This window comes from Prionailurus bengalensis, chromosome X (assembly GCF_016509475.1).
Source record: "Prionailurus bengalensis isolate Pbe53 chromosome X, Fcat_Pben_1.1_paternal_pri, whole genome shotgun sequence".
In the NCBI taxonomy this organism is placed as follows: Eukaryota; Metazoa; Chordata; class Mammalia; order Carnivora; family Felidae; genus Prionailurus; species Prionailurus bengalensis.
The window spans coordinates 77,424,613-77,451,843 of record NC_057361.1 but is presented as its reverse complement, the minus strand read 5'-3'; the positions used below and the strand labels follow the sequence as shown (position 1 = coordinate 77,451,843).

The window sequence follows — 27,231 nt, the reverse complement described above, 5'->3', positions numbered from 1 at the left end:
ATCATCCTTGCATCCCTGGAATAAATCTAACTTGATCATGTGTTAATCTTTTAAAGTATTGTTGAATTTGGTTTGCTAGTATTTGATTGAGGATTTTTGCATCTATGTTCATTGGGGATATTGGACTGTAATTTTCTTTCTTGGTTGTGTCCTTCTCTGGTTTTGGAACCCAGATATTGCTGGCCTCATTAAAATGAGTTGGAAGCTTTCCCTCCTCTTCAGTGTTTTGGAAGAGATTGAGAAGTTTAGGTATCAAATCTTCATGGGGTGCCAGGGTGGCTCAGTTGGTTAAGCATCCAATTTCGGCTCAGGTCATGATCTCATGGTTCGTGCATTCAAACCCCGTGTCGGGCTCTGTGCTGACAACTTGGAGCCTGGAGCCTGCTTCAGATTCTGTGTCGCCCTCTCTCTCTGCCTCTCCCCTGACTGCATTCTGTCCCTCTCTCAAAAATAAATAAAACATTAAATTTTTTTTAAATAAATAAATAAATAAATAAAAAGTAAATCTCCATTAAGTGTTTGGAAGAATTCACCCATGAAGCCATCTGGTTTTAGACTATTGTCTGTTGGCAGGTTTTTGATTACTGATAAAATCTCCTTACTAATAATAGATCTGTTCAGATTTTCTATTCATGATTCAGTTTTTGGAAGATTGTACATTGCAAAAAAGTTATCCATTCCTTCTAGTTTGTCCAGTTTGTTGAGATATAATTGTTCATGGTAGTCTCTTATGATCCTTAGTATTTCTACAGTTTCAGTTGTAACAAATATCATTCCTGATTTTATTTAACAGAGCCTTTTCTCTTTTTCAGTTGGTGAGTCTATCTAAATGTTGGCCAATTTTGTGTATCTTTTCAATGAACAACTGTTAGCTTCATTGATCTTTTCTATTTGCTTTTTAGTCATCATTTCATTTATTTCCACTCTGATTTTTGCTATTTCCTTCATTCTACTAACACTGGGGGCATCATTTGTTCTTCTTTTTCTAGTTCCTTTAGGAGGAAAGTTAGATTCATATTTTTCTTGTTTTTTGAGGTAGGCCTGTATCTCTAGGAAGTTCTCTCTCAGAATCACTTTTCTTGCATCCCATAGTAAGTTGTTTTCTTTTCTTTTTATTTGTCACAATGTATTTTTTTTAATTTATTCTTTGATTTCTTTTGTTGACCCACTGGTTGTTCACCAGTATGCGGTTTAATCTCCATAGTTTTGTGATTTTTCCAGTTTTCTTATAATTGATCTCTAGTTTCATACCATTCTGGTGGTCAAAAAAGACAATTGATAGGACTTTAATCTTATTAAATTTATTGAGACTTGTTTTGTGGCCTAACTTAGGATCTATCCCAGAGAATATTCTATGTGCATTTAAAAAGAATGTACATTCTGTTTTCAGATGGAATGTTCTGTTTATATCTATTAAGTTCATCTGTATAATGTGTCAATTAAGGCCAATATTTCCTTACTGGTTTTCTAATCTATCCATTGATTAAAGAGGGTATTAATGTTCCTACTATTATTGAATTGCTGCCAATTTCTCCCTTTAGGTCTATTAATATTTCCTTTATATATTTAGGTGCTTCTATGTTGGATACATAAAGTTACAAATGCTATATCTTTTTGTAGGATTGATATGTTTATCATTATGCAGTGCCCTTATTTATATTAAATTACAATCTTTGTTTTAAAGTCTATTTTGTCTGAAAAAACTACAGCTATGCCAGTTTTCTTTTGGTTTCCACTTGCATGGAACATCTTTTTCCATTTTATCACTTTCATTTTTTCACTTTCAGTTTGTGAGTCTTTACATCTGAAGAGACTCTCTTGTAGGCAGCATATAGATAGGTCTTATACTTTTATCCATTCAGCCATTCTGTCTTTTGATTGGAGAATGTGCATTTAGGAATTTACCCAAGGGATACAGGAGTGCTGATGCATAGGGGCACTTGTACCCCAATGTTTATAGCAGCGCTTTCAACAATAGCCAAATAATGGAAAGAGCCTAAATGTCTATAAACTGATGAATGGATCAAGAAATTGTGGTTCATATACACAATGGAATAGTACTTGGCAAAGAGAAAGAATGAAATATGACCTTTTGTAGCAACGTGGATGGAACTGGAGAGTGTTATGCTAAGTGAAACAAGGAATACAGAGAAAGACAGATACCATATGTTTTCACTCTTGTGTGGATCCTGAGAGACTTAACAGAAGACCATGGGGGAGGGGAAGGAATAAAAAGGTTAGAAAGGGAGGCAACCAAAATATAAGAGACTCTTAAAAACTGAGAACAAACTGAGGGTTGATGGGGGGTGGGAGGGAGGAGGGGGTGGGTGGGTGAGGAATATTGAGGAGGGCACCTGTTGGGATGAGCACTGGGTGTTGTATGGAAACCAATATGACAATAAATTTCATATGAAAAAAAGAAAAATATAAGATTAAAAACTTCTACACAAAGAATAAACTCCAAGAGAAAAGATGCAAATAAAAAAAAACTGAGAATAAACTGAGGGTTTATGGGGGGTTGGAGGGAGGGGAAAGTGGGTGATGGGCATTGAGGAGGGCACCTGTTGGGATGAGCACTGACTGTTGTATGGAAATTTATTTGACAATAATTTCATATTAAAAAAATAACTAAGTAGACTATTTAAAAATTGATAAATAATAAGAAAATTCTGGAAAATTATGAAAAGATGAGTGAAAAAAATAAAAATAATTATTGATAGGTATGTACTTATTGCTAATTTGTTGATTGTTTTCTGGTTTTCTTCCCTTGTGGTTTGATTATTCTCTTTAGTGTTATGCTTATATTCCTTTCTTATGTACTTCTGTGTGTCTAGTCTAGATTTTTGCTTTGTGGTTAGCATGAGCCTCACATATGATAGTCCACATATATAACAGTCTATTTTAAGTTGACAGAACTTAAGTTTTCATGCATTCTAAAACTCTACATTTTTACTTCCCCCATTTTGTTTTTCATGTCATAGTTTACATCTTTTTTATTTTGTGTATCTCTTAACTGATAACTACAACTAGTTCTAGTTATTTTGACTAGTTTTGTCTTTTAACCTCCATACTAACTTTATAAGTGCTTAATATACTACCTTTACTATATTTACCTTTACCAATAAGATTTGTAATTTCATGTTATATTATTACTTCTTTTAAATTCCTTTTGAATTGAGAAGGCAGAGAAAGAGAGACAGAGAGAGAGAGAAAGCACATGAGTGGGGGAGAGGAAGATGGAGAGGGAGGGAGAGAATCTCCTCACTGAGTGTGGAGCCTGACACATGGCCCAAACTTACAGTGGTGAGATCATGACCTGAGCTGAAATCAACAGTCAGATGCTTAACTGATTGAGCCACACAGGCACCCCTATGTTTTCTTATTACTAATCAATGCCTTTTCCTTTCAGCTTAAAGAAATTCCTTTAACATTTATTGTAAAGCTGGCTTAGTGGTCATGAACTCCCTTAGCTTTTGAATATCTAGAAAACTGTTTATCAATCTTTCAAATCTAAATGGCACCATCTTCTCAGAGTATTCTTGTTTGGAAATTTTTCTCTTTCAACCTTTAGAAAATATCATTTCCCACCCCCACCCCCCACCCTCTGGCCTGCAGAGTTTCTACTGAAAAATCTGCTGCTACTCTCACGGGATTTCACTTGTACATCATAACTTGTTTTTCTCTTGCTGCTTTTAAGATTCTCTCTTTTACTTTTGACTTTTTAATTATAACGTGTCTTGGTGTGGATCTATTTTGCTTCTTATTTAGAACTCTCTGAGCTTCCTGGACCTGAATGTCTGTTCTCTTGCCCTGGTTATGGAAGTTCCTGGCCACTGTTTCTTCAAAAAAGTTTTCATCCCCTTTCTCTCTCTCTTCTCTTTCTGGTACCCCTATAATACAAACGTTATTCCACTTGATGCTGTTCTATGGGTCCCTTAAGCTATATTTTCTTTTTCTTTTTTTTTTTTTTTTTGGTGTTCTATTTGGATTACTTCCACTGCCCTGTCTTCTAGATAACTGATCCTTTCTTCTGCTTCATCTGGTATGCTGTTGAACCCCTCTAGTGTATTTTTTAGGTTAGCTATAGTATTCTTCAGCCTTGTAACTTCTGTTTGCTATTTTCTTATATTTTATGTCTGTTGGCTAAAGATCTCACTGTGTTCATCCAATCTCCTCCCAAATTATATGAGCATCTTTATGACCTTTGTGTTTTTTTAGTAATTTTTGTTGCAATTCCCTTTAATAACAATGTTACCTCAATTAAATGCAACAAAGTAGAAAACATAAAGTAGCCAATCAAATAGTTCAGGATGTGTGTAACAATATCCCTTTAAAATAATATCTTTGTTTTTCCCTAGAAGTTTCAAATATAGTTTAAGAATAGAAAAAATATAGGCTAAAATGTCACTTTTCTCAATATCATCTTCAATAATATTTGCTTATGAAATTACTTTACAATTAGAAAAATGTGAATCTCATACCTCAGTCTATACACATATATTAGCATCATGACAAGGATTTTGGTGTGATATAGTAGGTAGAAATGGTTAGCTCCTGTCTAGGAAAAAAAAAAATTTCCCAAACTGGCTACTCAGGTATATGACCTTTTCTTTGACCTCTTCATCAGGTAAATTACTTATCTACATTTCATTAAGATTTTTTTGGGGCGCCTGGGTGGCGCAGTCGGTTGAGCGTCCGACTTCAGCCAGGTCACGATCTCGCGGTCTGCGAGTTTGAGCCCCGCGTCAGGCTCTGGGCTGATGGCTCAGAGCCTGGAGCCTGTTTCCGATTCTGTGTCTCCCTCTCTCTCTGCCCCTCCCCCGTTCATGCTCTGTCTCTCTCTGTCCCAAAAATAAATAAATGTTGAAAAAAAAAAGATTTTTTTCCCTAAGGTTTTATCTTGCTCTCTTGTTTGCAACACATTCTTCTGTTTCCTCATTTTGCTTGACTCTATGTTTCTAAGTATTAGGCAAAATAACAACCTCTTCTGGTCTTGAGGGAGTGTTCTTATGTAGGAGATTAACCCAATCTTTAAACCTGGTCATAGCTCTTGGTTGTTTCTTGAACCTTTGTGATTATCTCAATAGCTGGATTTATTCTTGATAGGTCCTAGTGTTGAGAGTGTTCTAGTACCTGTCAGTATTCCAACGGGAGTGATCTCAGCACCTAGATTCAGGCTGCCTGGAAGCCAGACTATCAGGTAGCAGCTTTTAAACTGTGTAAATATATACAGTCTCATAAACATATATACATATATACAGTCTCATAAACATATATACATATATACAGTCTCATAAACCCTACTGACCTCCAGACCAGGCAATCTGGAGGTGTCCCCTGGGTGAAAGTTGCAAACCTCAGGCTTCAGATGCATGTATAAGCTTTTTTCATGGATGTACCAGTGAGCAATAGTGAAGCTAAAGAGTGCAAAGATGGCATCCTTTAGCCTCAGTTCCCAGAGAGCAGCTCCACAGCCTGTAGATGTGTGGCAAACATAAGTCTGCCCCTCAGACTAAAGCTCCAACACAAGTAAATAGGACTTTTTCACGGAATGACTCATGGTCTGTTTCAGTCTATTGTGTACTGAAGGAGCTTTTCAGCTAGTTCTCAGGTCTTTTTCAGAGGGAATTTTTCTATCTGTAGCTGTAGATTTGGTGTGTCTTTTGGAAAAGCTGAGTTCAGGATCTTGTTATGCTGCCATCTTGGACTGCCCCCTCAATCACTATAGTTGCTTTAAATGTCATATCAAGCACCATATTTGAAATGTACTCGTTTACCTGATTATATACACAAAAAACATCAACAGAAATTTCTACCAAGATTGCAATTAAAATACAAAGAAAATAAACTTGTAGTGCATAATTCTACATGAAAAGTACATCTTCTTGTTTCTAATATCAGGATATATTATAAAATATAACTGCTCCATACACATCAATATTAATGCACTCAACTTATAAAATATGTCTAAACACAAAGTCGATATTTATACTGTTTTAGATGTTTCCAAATGCCCAAGGTATAATGACTTACTAATATTTATAATCTATATTATCTTAGCATTCTTTAAACAATTAATTTAATCTGGCATTAGGAAATAATATATTTTGTGACAATGCACTGGAAGGGAAGGGACTGATAAGAAAATGTTCTAAAAATGAATGGAGATTTCAATAATAAACTTTTCAAAACATATACAGATACTACTTTCCAAAACGAGTATAACACACAAGCTGGCTTGCAGCGTTAAAACATAAGGAAATGGGAAGATAGCTACTCACTGCACATAATGTGAAATTAGAAAAGACTGAAATTGGAACTTTAATAGTACTTGTGCTGTTTTTAAAAGATCACTTATAATATGCCATCATCAAATAGTCTCAGGTCTTATTTTCATCTGATTACCAAATGAGTTTTTCTAATTTATATATACTAGTTAAAAATAATTGCATTATTTTTATCTGATTGAATTGAGATATTTTACTAAGTTGTCACCCCCATAAAACTAAATGTTTTGTAGTAGCAACTTCACTAAGATTTCTAAACCCATAAGGAAACACAATCAAGTAACAGTCTAAGAAAGCCAAGTTTTATCATGAAACAGGTACTTCAAACTCCAATAATCAGTGTTTTGTCTCCCCCTTCTGGACTATACAATTATTAAAAGAAAATGCAGAGTAAGATCTGATCTTTTTTCATAGGATATATTCAAACAAAAGGCCTGACACAAGTGTAACATTGCGTGAAATAATCATTAAGATACTATTGGGTCACTAAACAAAATTTCAATTTAATAATGCAATAGGAGATTAACAGCCCACATGTACATACTGCCATGTTAGTGGTATTTTGTGGATATTATGATTACTAGGGGGCTGATAGGAAGGAATGCATCAGTAGCATTTTGAATATATTACTTGGAGCCTGACCATAAGTTGATACTTTAACAGGAACTTGCATTCAGTATGACTTCTTTCACCAGCATGGAGGAACAAATTTCTTTGATCTGTTTTGCAAAAAAGGTTCTACAATATTCATTGAGTCAGTGCCTGTGATCCCCATGCTCCAATTAGAGCAAACAAAGATACCCTTGTGGCTAACCTTCACCTATGATGGAGTTGTCCTTTTGACTCAGATTATTTAGAAACACTGCAAAAGGTACAAATGTAACATCTTACTTATATTAAATGTCTTATCTGGTAAGCAGTACTACATGACACCAAAATGATTAGCTCTTTTCTATCTGACTACATTTAGTCACCTTGAAGTATACATGGCCTTCATTACCTAATACATGTATTGAGGCTTCAGTTGATAAACAGGTAAATGTTATTCAAAACATAAACATGTACAGCCACAGGTAAATGTTATTCAAATGATAAATATGCTCAGCAGCATTGTGCAAAGTATATTTAAAATTGTAAAGGTAGGAATTTGAAATAGTGAAGCAAATTATAAAATTCTACTCTTAATGCTAAAAGTGCTAAAGAAAAGTTCTTGGGTGTTAATAACTTTTTTCTTACTTTTCTGTGATTTTACTAATTACTCTGTGATTACACACCTAACTAAACTCATCATTTTTACTCCAAATTTATTTTATTTTTTTAATACGAAATTTACTGTCAAACTCGTTTCCATACAACACCCAGTACTCATCCCAACAGGTGCCCTCCTCAATACCCATCACCCACCCTCCCCTCCCTCCCACCCCCCATCAACCCTCAGTTTGTTCTCAATTTTTAAGAGTCTCTTATGCTTTGGCTCCCTCCCTCTCTAACCTCTTTTTTTTTCCTTCCCCTCCCCCATGGTCTTCTGGTAAGTTTCTCAGGAGCCACATAAGAGTAAACACATAGGGTACCTGTCATTCTCTGTATTACTAATTTCACTTAGCATAACACTCTCCAGTTCCATCCAGGTTGCTACAAAAGGCCATATTTCATTCTTTCTCATTGCCATGTAGTATTCCATTGTGTATATAAACCACAACTTCTTTTTGCATTCATCAGTTGATGGACATTTAGGCTCTTTCCATAATTTGGCTATTGGTGAAAGTGCTGCTATAAACATTGGGGAACAAGTGCCCCTATGCATCAGCACTCTTGGATCCCTTGGGTAAATTCCTAGCAGTGCAATGGCTGGGTCACAGGGTATATCTATACTTAATTTTTTGAGGAACCTCCACAATGTTTTCCAGAGTGGCTGCACCAGTTTGCATTCCCACCAACAGTGCAAGAGGGTTCCCATTTCTCCACATCCTCGCCAGCAATTATAGTCTCCTGATTTGTTCATTTTAGCCACTCTGCCTGGCATGAGGTGGTATCTGAGTGTGGTTTTCATTTATATTTCCCTGATGAGGAGCAACGCTGAGCATCTTTTCATGTGCCTGTTGGCCATCTGGATATCTTCTTTAGAGAAGTGTCTATTCATGTCTTCTTCCCATGTCTTCACTAGATCATTTGTTTTTCGGGTGTGGAGTTTGGTGAGCTCTTTATAGATTTTGGACACTAACCCTCTATCCAATACGTCATTTGCAAATATCTTTTCCCATTCCATTGGTTGCCTTTTAGTTTTGTTGATTGTCTCCTTTGCAGTGCAGAAGCTTTTTATCTTCATGAGGTCCCAATAGTTCATTTGTGCTTTTAATTCCCTTGCCTTTGGGGATGTGTCAAGTAAGAAATTGCTGCAGCTGAGGTCAGAGAGGTTTTTTCCTGCTTTCTCCTCTAGGGTTTGGATGGTAGTGTCTCACATTCAGGTCCTTTATCCATTTTGAGTTTATTTTTGTGAATGGGGTAAGAAAGTGGTCTAGTTTCAACCTTCTGCATGTTGCTGTCCAGTTCTCCCAGCACCATTTGTTAAAGAGACTTTTTTCCATTGGATGTTCTTTCCTGCTTTGTCAAAGATGAGTTGGCCATACGTTTGTGGGTCTAGTTCTGGGGTTTCTATTCTATTCCATTGGTCTATGTGTCTGTTTTGGTGCCAATACCATGCTGTCTTGATGATGACAGCTTTGGAGTAGAGGCTAAAGTCTGGGATTGTGATACCTCCCGCTTTGGTCTTCTTCTTCAATATTACTTTGGCTATTCGGGGCCTTTTGTGGTTCCATACAAATTTTAGGATTGCTTGTTCTAGTTTTGAGAAGAATGCTGGTGCAATTTTGGTTGGGATTGCATTGAATGTGTAGATAGCTTTGGGTAGTTGACATTTTTACAATATTTATTTTTCCAATCCATGAGCACAGAATGTTTTTCCATTTCTTTATATCTTCTTCAATTTCCTTCATAAGCTTTCTATAGTTTTCAGCATACAGATCTTTTACATCTTTGGTTGGGTTTATTCCTAGGTATTTTATGATTCTTGGTGCAATTGTGAATGGGATCAGTGTCTTTATTTGTCTTTCTGTTGCTTCATTATTAGTGTATAAGAATGCAACTCTTTTCTGTACATTGGTTTTGTATCCTGTGACCTTGCTGAATTCATATATCAGTTCAAGTAGACTTTTGGTGGAGTCTATCAGGTTTTCCAGGTATAGTATCATGTCATCTGCAAAAAGTTAAAGCTTGACTTCATCTTTGCCAATTTTAATGCCTTTGATTTCCTTTTGTTGTCTGATTGCTGTTGCTAGCACTTCCAACACAGTGCTAAACAACAGCAGTGAGAGTGGACATCCCTGTTGTGTTCCTGATCTCAGGGAGAAAGCTCTCAGTTTTTCCCCATTGGGGAAGATATTAGCTGTGGGCTTTTCATAAATGGCTTTGATGTGTTTAAGTATGTTCCTTCTATCCCGCCTTTCTTGAGGGTTTTTGTTAAAAAAGGATGCTGAATTTTGTCAAACGCTTTTTCTGCATCGATGACAGGATCATATGGTTATTTTATTTTATTAATGTGATGTATCACATTGATTGATTTGCGAATGTTGAACCAGCCCTGCAGCCCAGGAATGAATCCCACGTGATCATGGTGAATAATTCTTTTTATATGCTGTTGAATTTGATTTGCTAGTATCTATGTGCTATATACAGGAGCCCGCAAATATAAAAAACAATTAATCACAAACATAAACATCCTTATTGATAAGAATGTGGTAATTGCAGGGGACTTTAATACTCCACTTACAACAATGGATAGATCATCTAGACACAGGGTCAATAAAGAAACAAGGGCCCCCGAATGATTACATTGGATCAGATGGACTTGACAGGTATATTTAGAACTCTGCATCCCAAAGCGACAGAATATACTTTCTTCTCGAGTGCACATGGAACATTCTCCAAAATAGATCACATACTGGTTCACAAAACAGTCCTCAATAAATACAAAAGAATTGAGATCATACCGTGCACACTTTCAGACCACAACGCTAAGAAACTTGAAATCAACCACAGGAAAAAGTCTGGAAACCATCCAAAAGCATAGAGGTTAAAGAACACCCTAGTAAAGAATGAATGGGTCAACCAGACAACAAGAGAAGAAATTTTTTTAAAAATATGGAAACAGGGGCGCCTGGGTGGCGCAGTCGGTTAAGCGTCCGACTTCAGCCGGGTCACGATGTCGCGGTCCGTGAGTTCGAGCCCCGCGTCGGGCTCTGGGCTGATGGCTCAGAGCCTGGAGCCTGTTTCCGATTCTGTGTCTCCCTCTCTATCTGCCCCTCCCCCGTTCATGCTCTGTCTCTCTTTCCCAAAAATAAATTAAAAACGTTGAAAAAAAAATTAAAAAAAAAAAGACAAAAAAAATATGGAAACAAATAAAAATGAAAATACAACAATCCAAATGCTTTGGGATGCAGCGAAGGCAGTCCTGAGAGGAAAATACATTGCAATCCAGGCCTATCTCAAGAAACAAGAAAAATCCCAAATACAAAATCTAACAGCACACCTAAAGGAAACAGAAGCAGAACAGCTAAGACACGCCAAACCCAGAAGAAGAAGAGAAATAATAAATTCTGAGCAGAGATAAACAATATAGCATCTAAAAAAAACTGTAGAGCAGATCAATGAAACCAAGAGTTGTTTTTTTGAAAAAGTAAACAAAATTGATAAACCTCTAGCCAGCCTTCTCAAAAAGAAAAGGGAGAGGACCCAAATAGATAAAATCATTAATTAAAATGGAATTGTTACAACCAATCCCTCAGAAATGCAAGCAATTATCAGGGAATAGTATAAAAAATTATATGCCAACAAACTGGACAACCTGGAAGAAATGGGCAAATTCCTAAGCACACTTCCAAAACTCAAACAGGAAGAAATAGAAAACTTGAACAGACCCATAATCAGAGAAGAAATTGAACCAGTTATCAAAAATCTCCCTACAAATAAGAGTCCAGGACCAGATGGCTTCCCTGGGGAATTCTACCAGACATTTAAAGCAGAGATAATACCTATCCTTCTCAAGCTTTCCTCAAAAATTGAAAGGGAAAGAAAACTTGCAGACTCATTCTATGAAGCCAGCATTACTTTGATTCCTAAACCAGACAGACACCCAGCAAAAAAAGAGAACTACAGGCCAATATCCCTGATGAATATAGATATATAAGCCCTTTTGGACCTGACTTTCCAACAGAATGATTTCAATGATTGCTTTTTCATTCCTCTCCCTACTCAAAAAAAAAAAAAACAAAAAAAAAAAAAAGAAAGAGAGAAAGAAAGAAAAATCTTCCCCCTAAGGCACCCCTCCCACCTAAACTCTAGAACTATTCCCTCATCATTTCCTCTAGAAGCTGATTCCTATAGTTTCCTCCATTTATTACAGAATATGCAAATTCTAGTCTGAGGAGCAGGCCAGAAATAAGACAGTGGGTGTGAAACCGTTTATACTACAGATCAATCATAACATCTATCTCATTACAGTGTCTTTCAAAACACTCTCGGACAAGATAAAACTTTTCCATGAACTATATACAGCCTATTAGCTTGCCACTTTACAGCCTTTACTATATTGTATCTATAAGGCCCTATCTTTATTCTGTTTACCTGTCTTTCCCATTAGACCTAGTATTTTTATTAAAGGAGCTGTTCTCATTGGGGAAGAAAGACATGTAAATGATTTATTATAATTAAATATGTTAAATACTATAATTCAGCTATATAGTGATGCTATGGAAAGGAAGCAGTTATCTAGGATAAATTCTCCTAATTAACATGAAGCTTAATCTTGATGGATATTTAGGATATTTCTGGACACAGTGAAGAAGAAAAGGCCATTCTAGTTCAAAGAAATAGAATATGCTTGATTTAGAGTTATTAAACAGCAGGACAGGCACATGTAAAAATGGAGATGAAGATGAAATTAGAAAAAGGAACAGGGATAAGATCACAAGGGCAATTGGGAGCCATTTGAAAGGTTTAAAGGGAATCAGCATGATCTGTGGTAACTGTAAAACATGCATGGGCAGGGTGAGAGAACGAAGACTAGGAGACTATTTAGGGGGCTATGGCAATTACAGGTGTGTTTAACAATGAATCTAAACTAAAGGAGCAACAGTGTGAGTAATCAGGGAAGAGAGTTGAGAATTATCTAAAAGAAATAATCAACAGAACTTCAGCTCCACTGGATATGGAGAAATCAGTAATATTTCATAAGTGCTGGCATAAGCCATGCAGAGACCAAGCTAGCTTCAACCCACATTAAAATAAACTCATGATTCCTTTATATCCCCACCCCCCTATATTTAACCCCATCCCCCTATGCCTAGCCTCCAGTTTAATAAAGGTCCTCACTGATCCATACACAAGTCTCCTAGGTAGCCCTTGAAACAAATATCTCTCTATCCTAATCCAGTATTTCAAAGTGTGCTCTGTAGCCTACCTTAACAGGATCTCCTGTGGTGCTTGATAAAGATGCCAAGTTCTTGGCCCTATGCTAGACCCCTGAGGGACAAAATATGTATTTTTATGTGCTTTCAAGTTTGAGAACCACTGGCCTAATCCAGCCTATCTACTACTATCAAATTTATTTTTCTTAAACCCTGTTTTCCTCATGTCACTTTCTTATTCAAACTAATTTCTAAATCTTCTACCTGGACTTCAAGATCCTCTTTCAACTTGATTTTTCAATCTTTTCAATGTAAATATACATTCTTTGCTTGAACAAAGTCAACTTCATTTCTTGCTTCCCTCTTCTCTGTCTCCTGCCCACACAATTTGGTTCCTTCTCTAGGCCTTTGCATTGAATATTATTTACGCAATCTGAGAGCTTCTCCATTGTCTCATCTCCCATATCAAATCCTAGCCATCACAACTAACAATTCCTAAAAGCTCAGCTTAAGTCCAGAAATTTGCATGGAGGTTTCTCCAATTATTTTACCTCTACTTCTCTCTTCTGCTTGTGAATTCCTACTACACTTAAAATCGGTATGCACAATTTAAGAATTGATTATTTCCACATATATTACTAAAACTATAAGGTCTTATCCTTATTTTCTAGTCATCAATGAACCTAACACAGTTCTTGGCACATGATAAGCACTAAAGAAAGATTTGCTGATGTTTGAAATTACCCCAAAAGATTGATGGCTCCCCGCCCCGGATGGCACATAAATTAAAAAAGAAAAAAAGGGGGGCAGCTGGGTGGCTCAGTTGGTGAAGTGACCGACTTCAGCTCAAGTCATGATCTCGCAGTTCGTGAGGAGCCCCGTGGCAGGCTCTGTGCTGATAGCTCAGAGCCTGGAGCCTGCTTCAGATTCTGTCTCCCTCTCTCTCTACCCCTCCCCCACTAATGCTTGTTCGTGCTCTCTCTCTCTCTCTCTCTCCTCAAAAATAAACATTAAATTTTTTTTAAAAAAAAAGAAACGAAAAAAAGACTAGGGGCACCTTGGGTGGCTCAGTCAGTTAAGCGTCTGACTCTTGATTTAGGCTTAGGTCATGATCTCAGGGTCACAAGATGGAGCCCCATGTCAGGCTCCACGCTGGGCATAGAGCCTGCTTAAGATTCTTTCTCTCCTTCCCTCTCTCTCCCTCTACTGTTCACTTGCTGTCTTGAAAGGAAGGAAGGAAGGAAGGAAGGAAGGAAGGAAGGAAGGAAGGAAAGAAAGAAAGAAAGAAAGAAAGAAAGAAAGAAAGAAAGAAAGAAAGAAAGAAAGAAACTAAATCAATTTTTAAAAGCAAACAAATATTAAATACATTCACTATTCTGAATACCATGGTACCTAATAATGTTAAAGATAATGTCTCCTGCCCTGTTCCCTAAATACAGACTGCTTAGTCATTAAGACAAGGTACTTAGGGGCGCCTGGGTGGCGCAGTCGGTTAAGCGTCCGACTTCAACCAGGTCACGATCTCGCGGTCCGTGAGTTCGAGCCCCGCGTCAGGCTCTGGGCTGATGGCTCAGAGCCTGGAGCCTGTTTCCGATTCTGTGTCTCCCTCTCTCTCTGCCCCTCCCCCATTCATGCTCTGTCTCTCTCTGTCCCAAAAATAAATAAACGTTGAAAAAAAAAAAGAGATGTCCAAAAAGACAAGGTACTTACAAATACCTCTCAATTACAATACAGATAATTTTTGATGTATTATGTAATTATGGAAATGAAATACAATGCCCTGAATATAAAATCTCTAAAATACAGCAATAGAAAGAACCTTAAAAAATAATGTAAGCCAATCACTTCAATTTAGCCATTTAATAACTGAACCTCAAAAATATTACATGACTTGCCCAAGGTCACACATCCAATTAGTAGCATCCAACAGAGACAAAGACCTAGCCCTCTTGACTGCACATCAAAGGTTGTTTTCATTACACTATGTGGTCATTGACACCAAATCAAAGTGAGATACTTTAATAAGAATTCCTGCTAGCATAAACCAACCTACCATCCTGAGATGGCATCCTGCTCTCCTGAGAACTGAGGTGAAACACCCAATTTCATCAGACTCATAAAAACAGAATCATAAAAATCATAAACACAGACACAACTCTAACAAAAAGTAAAACCTTATAAGACAAAATATACAAAGTATATTCAAATTCTAAAACATGTTCCAAAACCACAGGAAAAATACTTACCATGCCTAAATTCTCATCACCTGATCTTTATCATCTTACTACTTTGGTAAAATATACTCCAAAAGTAGAACCAAACATATAGAATGCTATAAGCAAAAATTGCTCAATTCCCAAAAGCACAAATTCATATCTAAGGGTAAAACACATCTTTTGTACTCACCGTAACTTTACTTCCAACTATCTGCATGCAGTAGTCAACGGAGAGTAGTTACGGTGTAAAAGAAACAAAAAACAAACAGCAACAGTTATTAGTAATCAGAAGCTTTTCACAGAAGTGTTTAGCAAATTAGTAAATAGCTAACTCTATGTACACTTTAATACTTCAGATCTAGAGTCTAAAAAAAAATACCAGTATTAATTTCTACCATATTTCAAAAATGTGTGAAGTCTCGAAATAAGGATTCCTAAATAATTACTACTGTTTGAAGATGTTTTTAAAAATGTACTGCAATGGGCATATATAAGCTAAATATCAAGTAACATAAAATTAAGTGCAACCAGGCATCAGATATTTTACCAGCCCACAGTCACTCAAAAAACATATCAACAGAAAATTGAATTTTTTTCCAAATAATGCTTTTTTTTCCTTGTTATAATGGATATAATATTAAGGTTGAAACAAGGTGTTTTGGGATATAAATGTTGCATTTAAAGCCATGCATTAAGTTAAGAAATGAATTGTAGGTTGAAAACTGGAGCATTTTATATTGTTATGATTTTAAGGTTTATAATATTGTTTTATAGTATACTTGAAAATTACAAAGAAGAGATTGCTTATAATTCTAGTTTTCTAGGCCATCCTAGCATTTGTAATATAATAATATAATATAATATAATATAATATAATATAATTAATATAATTAATATAATTAATATAATTAATATAATATAATGACATAGAAGTAGTTTATATCTAAACATGCATATATTCATAAGGATAAAACAGTTCAAAAAACAGAAACTTTGAGCTTTCCTAATAGATAAGAGATAGAATTTCTGAGAGGCAGAATGGTGTTTAAGAAACCAAGAACTGAAATCATACTTCTGAACATAATTTTATGCCAAAACCCTAATATAAATCAAATCATTGTTATCAGAGTCCTACACTTAAATGTCCAAAGAAATGTCCAAAAAAGAACTAATTAATCCACAATAAAACCTTTAATCTGATAGCAGTTATTATCAATATGTATTCTATTTTCCAGCTAGTACTTTAAAAAGAAAACTAAAATATTATTGAAATCCTAATAAGAGCCCTAAATTGAACAGGATACTACAAAACACAAAAAGATAATGACAGTATCCAAGCAAATTATTTCAGAGGAATCCATGAATCTCCAATTAGAGAAGAGCTTTCTTAAATATTCATTCAACAGAATATTTACAGACACTGATTATTTAGTTGAATAAAAGCCTCTTTGGTGCCATTAACAGTCTTCTGAATTGAAAGATATGCTATTGACCTAAATTATTTCCTCCGACCAAAAAGAGATTTTATCTGTCCCTTGTTTATTTAACACAGACATGAGACTAAAACAAGAATACCAGCCTGTATTAACAATTAAGGCAGGTGTATACTCAATGAAATAACCAGAATATAGCCTATTAATAATTCATTATGGTTGAAAAATCCTTGCATTTAGCTAAAGCACATACAGCAAACAGATTAGATTGGACAAGAAAAGCTAAAAAAAAAACTGGTCTGGTCAGTTTGACTTCAATTGTTTCACCTGAGAAAGAAAATATCTGCTAATGGCAAAAGCAAAATGGTAATACATGTATACACACACACACACACACACACACACACACACACACAGATATATACACACACACACAGATATACTGCAATTTTCAACTGCTTATTTCATGGGTCAATCTAAAAATTCTATAGATGTATTGGGTATCACTATTTTAAATCATTTCCTATTGAGATTTTTATTTAATCAGTAATACCTCTCAAGGGGTCATGTGATTTAAAAATGTGATTTTACATATTTTAAAATCTCAATTTCAAAGACTGTAATTTAAGTTATAAATAAACTAGTTTTTTAATATTCTTTTTTTTTATGGTTTATTTTTTTTATTTTTTTTTCTGAAATTTATTGACAAATTGGTTTCCATACAACACCCAGTGCTCATCCCAAAAGGTGCCCTCCTCAATACCCATCACCCACCCTCTCCTCCCTCCCACCCCGCATCAACCCTCAGTTTGTTCTCAGTTTTTAACAGTCTCTTATGCTTTGGCTCTCTCCCATTCTAACCTCTTTTTTTTTTTTCCTTCCCCTCCCCCATGGGTTCCTGTTAAGTTTCTCAGGATCCACATAAGAGTGAAACCATATGGTATCTGTCTTTCTCTGTATGGCTTATTTCACTTAGCATCACACTCTCCAGTTCCATCCACGTTGCTACAAAAGGCCATATTTCATTTTTTCTCATTGCCACGTAATATTCCATTGTGTATATAAACCACAATTTCTTTATCCATTCATCAGTTGATGGACATTTAGGCTCTTTCCATAATTTGGCTATTGTTGAGAGTGCTGCTATGAACATTGGGGTACAAGTGGCCCTATGCATCAGTGCTCCTGTATCCCTTGGATAAATTCCTAGCAGTGCTATTGCTGGGTCATAGGGTAGGTCTATTTTTAATTTTCTGAGGAACCTCCACACTGCTTTCCAGAGCGGCTGCACCAATTTGCATTCCCACCAACAGTGCAAGAGGGTTCCCGTTTTTTAATATTCTAATAATGACATTGGCTTTTGGCAAACTAATGTTAGGATTTCAGTGACTAAATTTTCCTCATAAATGTCAATAAAGGCTGTTAAGATAGAACATACAAGATCCCATAAATCACTGCTATATTGTGCCTCTTTCAGTATTATGAATGGGTAGGACAAGGTCTGCAATATTAACAAAGCTTGGTTTTCTGTTTCTGAAAATATATGCTGGTGTTTTGAAAAATATAAATTCTTCCAGATTGTTTGTGGCCAAATTATCTCTATGTTACAACTACCATAGGTCAGGTCCATAACCACACTTGCTATAATGAGCAAATAAGTCCAGCCTGTGCAGAGAACAGGTTCTTCTGCACTCCCTTATTTAAAGTTCATTCATCACTGATAGGTAATCAAGCCACTTTTTCCTTTAACATTCACATAATTTAATATTCTCTATTATGGAAGTTTAACAAGAAAAAAACTAAACTAAGCAGTAGTTTGCATCATTATCTTTTAATTTCCTATATATTTTTACTCCATGCTTATTTTAGCAAAGAACATAACAACACTGTCATTTGCTTTAGAAATGGGTTTTGAGCACATACCTGTATATTAGTTTCATCTTGCTTTACTGTCCTTACCCAGGAACTCAGGAGAATGATGGACATTTCTTACTGAGCCCATATTTTGTTTTTCAACTCTATGCAAAATGACTAATGCAGGTGGTAAAGAAGGAAACATATAATTTATGTTTAAATTTAACTACAATTCTCACATGTTCCACATGTGACTATAAAACATTCTCCATCAGGAACACTAGCTCTTAACTTTCTTTTTACTTCAAGATTTAAGTTTTGACTACTTATGAAGGATTCTCATAAGGAAGTGGTTATAATGATATGTACTTTAAATGAAGAAAAATTTTTAATCAATGTATCAATATAGTGAAAAAGCAAAAAAAAGTAGAAGATATACAAAGCATGTCTAAAGCCTAGTGAAAGACAGCAAGATGGAAACTTTGGTTACACAAATTAAACAGCCATACATTAGGCTACAGTTTCTGCAAATATTATGGTCATGATCATGAAGAGGTCAAAAGATAAGAGGATTGTTTGTCACTGAATGGTATCCTTCTCATCTTCAAAATAAAATTACATGAGCGATATTATTTGTTGTAACAACAGAAAATACAGTACTAATTGACATCTCCCCAAGGTGAGAAAGCTTTAAAACATGTTTATCAATAGGCTTTCTTTCATCATAATATTTGGCCCACAAAAAATATTAGGAAATGAAATGTATAACCTTGAAACTCTAGTGAAAGTGCTATATGATGGCAGGTGCTCATATGTATGTTCAATTAAACAAATAAGGGTCATATACTAAATATTTATAGTACTGATTTTGAGGCTAATGTCTTAAAAAGAATGTTCGTGTCTTTTGAGAAACATTCAATTTCCATCTTTCAAATAAAGCAATTCAAGACAGCTTATCTAACATTTACCCAAATTTTAGCATTTTGATGTGAAAAATGAGTATATAACCTAAAGTGTACCTGTCTTTGGCCACTTAAAGAGGAAACAATATGGGAATAAATGAAATCAAGTTCCACATAGAGTAAAACTCAAAGGGTTAAGGTATAAGAGCTTCATATAATCTTCATTATATTCAGTCCCACTTAAATAAAAACAACAAATGATCCAGAGACACTAACAAAATTTTATCATTAAAAACACACGATTATTCATGTGTCATGAATACGATTATCATCTGTACCTTGCACTCAGATTTAGTTACATAGATTTACTAGTGTATTTGCCTTTAGGTGTTTAAAAATATAACACGAAATGTGCACCCTGCATTTCCTAAAGCATTTTACTGTGAACAATAACTTAAGTACAAAAATGAGAAGAGATTCATCAGAATTTCAAAGTAAAACCCTATGCATCACCTAATTCTATTGAAAACAATGCTCATGGCAAATTTCACTTATCACTTGAAACATATTTCTGCCCTTGGATACCAGAAGCAAATTAAAAAACATGCTGTTGCTCTGCTCTGGTAGAGCTGCAATGCGATATGTTTAAATAGTTCAGCATTCAGATTTAGCTTGCTTAAACTACAACATGGAATCAATACAATTGTAGAATTCAGAGCAAAATGCATCAGTAATTGCCACTGCAATTACTGCACTGAAATAGCAGTAACAGGATAGCCAAATAACTTTACAACATACTTTCCAATGAGGAACTATTTTCTTCACTGGTCAATTTCTTAAACTCAAAATATGTATTTTTAAGTGTAAATGTATGTGTGTGTATTATTTATATATATCCACATAATATACATACCAAATACATAAAATCATTGTGTATAATATGTGGTATAGGTGTGTATGCATATATACACAGTGATTTTATGGCCTCTAGTTGTATAAAGCTTTTTACTTATAGAAATGTAAAAGATACGTTTCACCATTTCAAAAATACATTATTTTATTACAAAAAGAAATCAAACCTGAAGTCTATTTTCGGAAGCACCTTAGGAAGTGGAACAAAGCCACATATTCCATTAAAACACTAATGTTTTTCCTGAAGAAAACAAGTCTTTCCAAATAACTCTACTTTCAAGTCTTCAAACTCAGAGATGTGATTAAAGCTCCAATTAATCACCCTCTTTTATATTAAACTAAGCTGTACAATAACAATTATGAGGTAGTTAATATAGATAGCATCACATAAAATAATTAGCATCACATAAAATAATGAAAAAAAACTAAAACATCATTATTAAAAATATTGATCAAAATTTCCTGCAGGGAGAAACCAGACATGATGCTTTAATGTAAACTTAGTTAAAACTCGTGAATAGACTATGTTTGTGTCTTCTCCCTCAAAATTTTCATATAACCAACAGTATATTTAGTGGAACACCTACAAATTGCTCTCAATTTTTAGGAAGTGCATAAAACCACTGCCCCAAAAGTCACTGGATTAACTCACAGCCTTCTATCCTTGGTCTGCATTGTCTTAAATAATGGAAGTCTCTCAAATTATAAAAAATTTTGAAACAGGGCATATACTAAATGTGTAAAAATACATGTATAAGGTTTTTCTGAATAGTCTATATATAGAGTATACTGAGGCAAGAACTTGAAGACCTGGGGTTGATTTCTTTTTAAGCAGATAATGCTGACCTCATTACGGAACACCAGGAAAGTGCCACTACTTACAGATTTGGCAGTAGCAGAAATATACTGGACAACCATCTCACGCTTGGTGGTAAAATCTTTGTTTCGTAAAGGAGCTTTCCGTTCTTCATTAAGGTTCATGTCCTCCTGTTATAAAGAACATCTATTGTAAACATTAACACATTTCTGCTTAAGTTGCAAAAATGATAAATATTAATATTCTCTTTTAAAATAGTCATGCTGTGGCTAACAAGAAGGATCACTTTGGTGGATCTCTCACTATTATTTTTCACTCTAGATACCGTAACACTGTATAAATTTTACCACATATTCATGGCTCCTATCTCTACCTATTCAACGAATGAGCAGAAATAATAAATATTTTTAAACTATTCCAGAGAATAAATCGACAGTTTTATAGCATAGATCATACAACCTTGGCACAACTATTAATTTACACAGATAGCAAAAATAAACAAACACTTTACTATTTGGCATATGCTCCCTTAGGATCACTATTATCCAGAAGAGCAAATATGATTTTTAAACTGACAGGAAATATAGATCTATAATATGCCACTGAAGAAACATCCTTCAGAAGTTGCTGGATTTGGAAAGCAAAAAAAAAAAAACAAAAAAAAACAAAAAACATCAGAAATATAATCAGCTGTGTTTGGATGACAAAAATCACTCATCACTCATTGGAGAAAAAAATACTCATTTACAAGAATACATTGTTTTGAAGTTCAATAATTTTTTTTTTAGGTGTAATAAGGTGGTTTTATTAAAGCACCAGGACAGGGGTGCTTGGGTGAAGTTCAATAAGCTTTAATTTGGCTGGGAATCTTTATTTTGTGATACATACACATATAACGTTTTCACTATGCAAATTACTTTTCTTCATTTTGAAACTCATATTAACCCTTGCAACATAATAAGACACTTTTGAGGGGTCACAAAATCAAGTTGGAAATGACAATGCTTCAAAAAGCAATATCAGATGAAAGGAAACTTACAGAATGGGTGAAAATATTTCCAAATCGTGTCTGATAAGGGACTTGTATCCAGAATATATAAAGAACTCTAAAAATCAACAATAAAAAGACAACCCAACTACAGATGAGCAAAGGATTTGAATAGATGTCCCTCTCAAAAAGATATACAAATGGCCAGTAAGCACATGATGTTCAACATCATTATTCATTAGAGAAATGCAAATCAATACCACAATGAGATACCACCTCACTCCCACTAGGATGGCTAGTATACAGAAAGATAATAATAACAAACATTGGTAAGGATATGGAGAAACTGGAACCCTCACACATTGCTGGTAAGAATGTGAAATGATGCAGCCACTTTGGATAACAGTCTAGCAGTTCCTCAAAAAGTTACCTCATGACCCAGCTCATACCCAAAAGAAATAAAAACATATGCCGACACAAGAACTTGTATATGAATGTTCATAGCAGCAGGATTAAAGGGTAGAAACAATCCAAATTTCCATCAAGTGATGAATGGATAACGAAAGTGGTATGTCCAGTCATAAAGAAGAACGAAGTACTGATAAATGCTATAGCATGATGGAACCTTGAAATCACATAATGCTGAGTGAAAAAAGCCAGTCACAAAAGACCACATATTGTATGATTTCCATTTATACTAAATGCCCAGAATTGGCAAATCTATAGAGACAGAAAACAGATTAGTAGTTGTTAGGGGCAGAGGAGAGGGAATAAGAGTACTGGGGTGTGACTGCTGATAGGTATGGTGTGTTGTTGTTTTTTTTTTTTTTTTTTTGAGTGATAAAAATGTTCTAAAATTGTTTGATGGTTTCACAACAATTTAGTTTGAATATACTAAAAAATACACTGAACTATGTATTTTAAGACAATGATTTTATGGTATGTGAGTCATATTTCAACTTTAAAAAATAAGTACATTTATCACTTTATTTTCTTAATGCTGGCTATTAATATTTTTTAATCACGGAAAGTAATGGGCACTAAAAATATCAACATTATTTTTTTTTAATTTATTCATCTCTTTTGAGAGCAAGAGGGCATACTAGTGAGCAGGGGAGGGGCAGAGAGAGAGGGAGAGAGAATCCCAAGCAGGCTCCATGCTGTCAGAACAGAACCTGATGCAGGGCTCGATCTCACCAACAAGATCATGACCCAAGCGGAAACCAAGAGTCAGACACTTAAACACCCAGGCACCCCAATATTAACATTATTTTTAAAACTCATATAAGGAGCCATGAAAAGAAATCAAACTGCATCTATGTATAGAATGGTAACTTCACTGACAGCAAAAGTCTCTTGATCTATATTTGCATGCATTGCAGTGACTCCTATGATTTGTTCAAGGTCAATACTTAATACATTTTATTTATATGTACATAGGATTCTTCTTCCTAATCACCTGTATCACTAACTCTACCCCTATCTTTCCTATCTTATCTCCTTATTTCTCATTTGTATATTTTCCTTCTTAATGACTTACTTGAAGACAGAAGACATCTTTTTCCTCTCTCTCACAGGCTAGATTTAGCATTGTAGAGTCAAAGTAGAATCACAGAAAAAAGGCTGGATAGCACTTTTAATGTAGTCCACAGATGCTCTGAGTTGACTTCAACTAACAGAGAACCTACCACCTCACAGGCAGCCCATCCCATATTAGGGAAGTGTAATTTTTCCAACTTTTTTTTTGGAAGACTAAATGTAAAACATGTACAATGAAACAGAATAGTAAGTTAAAGTGGCAGAACTGTATCATCATTCTTTCTTTTCTACTTTCTAAATATTGAATCAATTATTTACTGGACAAGTGCCATGCACCAAGGACTATGCTACAGGAGTGCAAATTGAAAGACAGCTTGTATCCACAAATTAAATGAGTTATTTATGAAGCACTTAAAACAATGCCTGATACTTAATAAATGCCTATTTGTTAAATAAATAAATAATTCATGGTCCAGTAGGGAAAATAGATATGCAAACAGAGGCACATATTTTCACAGAGGCACATGTATGATAGTTTTGGAACACAGAGGATAGATGGAAAGATCAGAAAAGTCTTTACCAGGATTTGGGTCTTAAAGGATGAGAAAAATATTAGTGAAGGCAAGGAGACTAGCTAGTAAACCACAGTGGTCTTCTGTTCTATTTGGCTGCTCAACAGCATTTAATTTTAATACATCTTCCCAGTGTCATTCCCACCTAAGCAAGAAAAAATCCATAAAAACTACATCTGCCAGATTGCCTTATAACTAGAGTACAGACATGTGGCTTAGTTTCCACCAATGAAATGCATTTCTAGGATGTGTGGATTCAGAAGTAAACTATGTAAGGAAGCAGGCCACAAGTAAGTGCCATTTTGCTGGCATGGATGGAAATAAGAGGTGATATGGTTATGGAAGTGTGGGCAGCATCTGCATGTTTTTCATGACAGTTTGACCAGGTGGTTCCAGGGTGGCAACAGCTCCTTCACTGAACTCTCTATTTCAGCTGTGTGGTTCTGGATGTTATTCCTGTAATACTATCTGAAGCTTGTCTCTACAACCCTCCTGATTCAAGAGCTATTTAATATGTTTTATAGTTATATATAACTAGTCAGAAAAGATTCTCTTATATTCTATAACATAGGCTACTGAAGTAATTCATGAGACTAGTGATAAAAGTCTGAATTAAGAGAGACAGTAGTCAGTCTGGACAGAGGTTAATAAATTCAAAAACCATGTAAATGGTATTTGGAGGCATCATTCTCTCCTTAAAGCTAAGGTATACCTACCTACCTGCTTCAACTTATCTTCATGTGACATGGCTTACCATCCATATTTATTTTTCTCAAGTACTCTGTAGTTTGATAAATACAAGGAAGAAAAGGACTACTACCTCCATCATCTTCAAATACTTTATTTGAATACTAATTCAGCCTCTGATTTTATAACCTTATTGGCAAGCACATCATTCTGCTGACTCATAATATGTTTCCATCAAAACCCCTAAGCACTGTTCACAAATGCTAGGCTAGGTTTCTACTGCCTCAAAACATTCTGGTTAAATTACAGTACCCTACAAATGTGGTTAGCATGAATCTGCATACCCTAAGTAGAATCAACTCTGGAATGCTAACAAGATTGAGTGTATCTGTACGCCTCACAGCCAGGCCTAAGAATGTGGCAGTACCACCTTCAGCACTCTCTAGGTAGAGAGTTGGCTCTCCTTCCAGTGATGTTTCTACATTATAATGTGCCTCCATTAAATTTTTAATGGCCTATAGTGCTAATATCATGCCATCAGAGTAAAATCATGGAGATAAGCATGACAATAAAGGGAATATGAGATTATATGCCTCAGAAGAGTTCTATCAAGTTAAAGTATGGTCATGAACACTAAGCTTGCTGTATATTAACTACCCTTCAAAGAATGCTAGATTTCAGTGTTATCATCACCTCTCTAGTCTCATTTTTTACCAGTTTTCATCTTACCCCTGTATTTTAATAATACAATATTGGCTGTAATTTTTCTACATATACTATGCTATTATACATTTCCATTACTCTGTTCATGATGCTGTTCTCTCTGCCTAGAATGCTGCCATCTTCATCACCCTATTAATCCTCTATTAACCCTCACCCCATCTCAACCCACTCCATCCCACCCAAATCCTTATCTAACTCTTATCCTTTTGATTCACCTTCAAATTTCCCCCTGAAACACCTCACTGAGAAATGACTATCTGCATTCTAGTCTTCCATATTAATTCCTGTATTACTAGCACTTAAATTGAAACTATCTGATAAGTCCATCTTTTCTAAACTCTAAGCTAGCTTGAGGGCAGAATCTGGGTCTTTTTTACCTTTTTCTTATAGAGAGGAGGGAAAAGGACTGAGGGAGGAAGGGAGACAAAGGAAGAGAGAGAAAATGAATCTTAAGCAGGCTCCACGTTGAAGGGCCCAACATGGGGCTTGATCCCACAACACTGGGATCGTGACCTGAGCCAAAACCAAGAGTCAAATGTTCAACCAACTGAGCCACACAGGTGCACCCCCTTTTTTATCTTTAGACTCCCAGAAAAAAGTATAGTTCCTGGAATTCTCTAAGCATTTAATAAATACTTGTTGAACCAGTGTGAACCTGTTCTCTAAATATTTTAATTTGCTTTACAGCCATCAGCAATTTTTATACCTATAAATTTGCTGCATAAGTTGACTGAGAATAGGTACCATTCATATGAACAGAAAAGACCATAAAGACTCATTTTATTCTTATAGAAATAAGAAGCATACTGCTAATCAGGCAGCTAATATTTCCAAATCATTAACTCTAACTTTATAATACAATCATTAAACAGAGCAATAATCGTAATTCAATATTAATTGTAAACAATATAACTGAATGTGAAACTCTTCTAAACACACTAGTTCTTACAGTACTTCAAAACACAAAAGCAAGCTTTCAGTATGTTTAACATTTAGTTACTACTTCTATAATACATGAGAATATAGTATTTTGTAGTTTCAAAAAACATTGTTTGCAGTCTAAATAACTGACCATTACAATATTTTTAAAGCCATATTTGTAAACAATAAACCAATTTTTCTCCTTCCATATATGCCATGATGCAATGTTCACACTGTATGTAAATTCATGTCCTCAGAAAATAAACATATTTTTAAAGTTATTACTGGGGAGCCATATGAGAATAAAGTCAAATCAGAAGGTTAAAAGTTGAACCACCTCCCTATTCATTTTTGTTCATTCATTTATTCATTCATTCATTCTCTCTCACTCTCCTCCCATCCCCTCTCACTCTCCCTCTCTCCCCTCATAAATGTTTAAATGAGTAACAACATAATGTTTAAAACTTTCTTATCTTCCAAGACTATTTTTTTCTTAACTCTTCCACTGATTTCTATTTTGCATTATGAGAAGTAAACATCAACTTTTTATGTTTTCACATCTTTTTCCTTCCTTCTATAGATTTGCTATAAATTTCGATATATTTTCTACAAACTGTTTCTGTTTCTGCAATATGTCTTCATGCCAGTTTAAGGCTGAATTTTCCACTTGCTGTTTTAAAATCTGAACTTGACTACACCATTAAATGCTTGCCCTCTTCTTTCACTTCTCCATAGTAATTATTCAAGTATTCTTTAACTTCTATTTTGATGGGAACTGTATCCCTGAAGAGAATGAACCAATGATACCCTATTACCTAAAAATATGCTCTAGCATGAACAATGATTATGTTATGTTTGATTACTTTAAGGTTATAAATGGGTTCTTACAGCATTTGTTTAGTTTATTCTTTTCTAAAGA

At 35.1% G+C, this 27,231-nt stretch overlaps 1 protein-coding gene across 1 annotated transcript in view; it reads right to left on the bottom strand.

Moving 5' to 3' along the window:
* Positions 1-27,231, bottom strand: part of DIAPH2 (diaphanous related formin 2) — a 1,001,003-nt gene that overhangs the window by 893,276 nt on the left and 80,496 nt on the right. Inside the window, exons 4-5 of the mRNA XM_043571351.1 lie at positions 20,948-21,052; positions 15,155-15,175 (exon numbers count right to left, since the gene is read on the bottom strand). Of these exons, the coding sequence (XP_043427286.1) occupies positions 15,155-15,175; positions 20,948-21,052 (126 nt within the window). The remainder of the gene's footprint in view (positions 1-15,154; positions 15,176-20,947; positions 21,053-27,231) is intronic.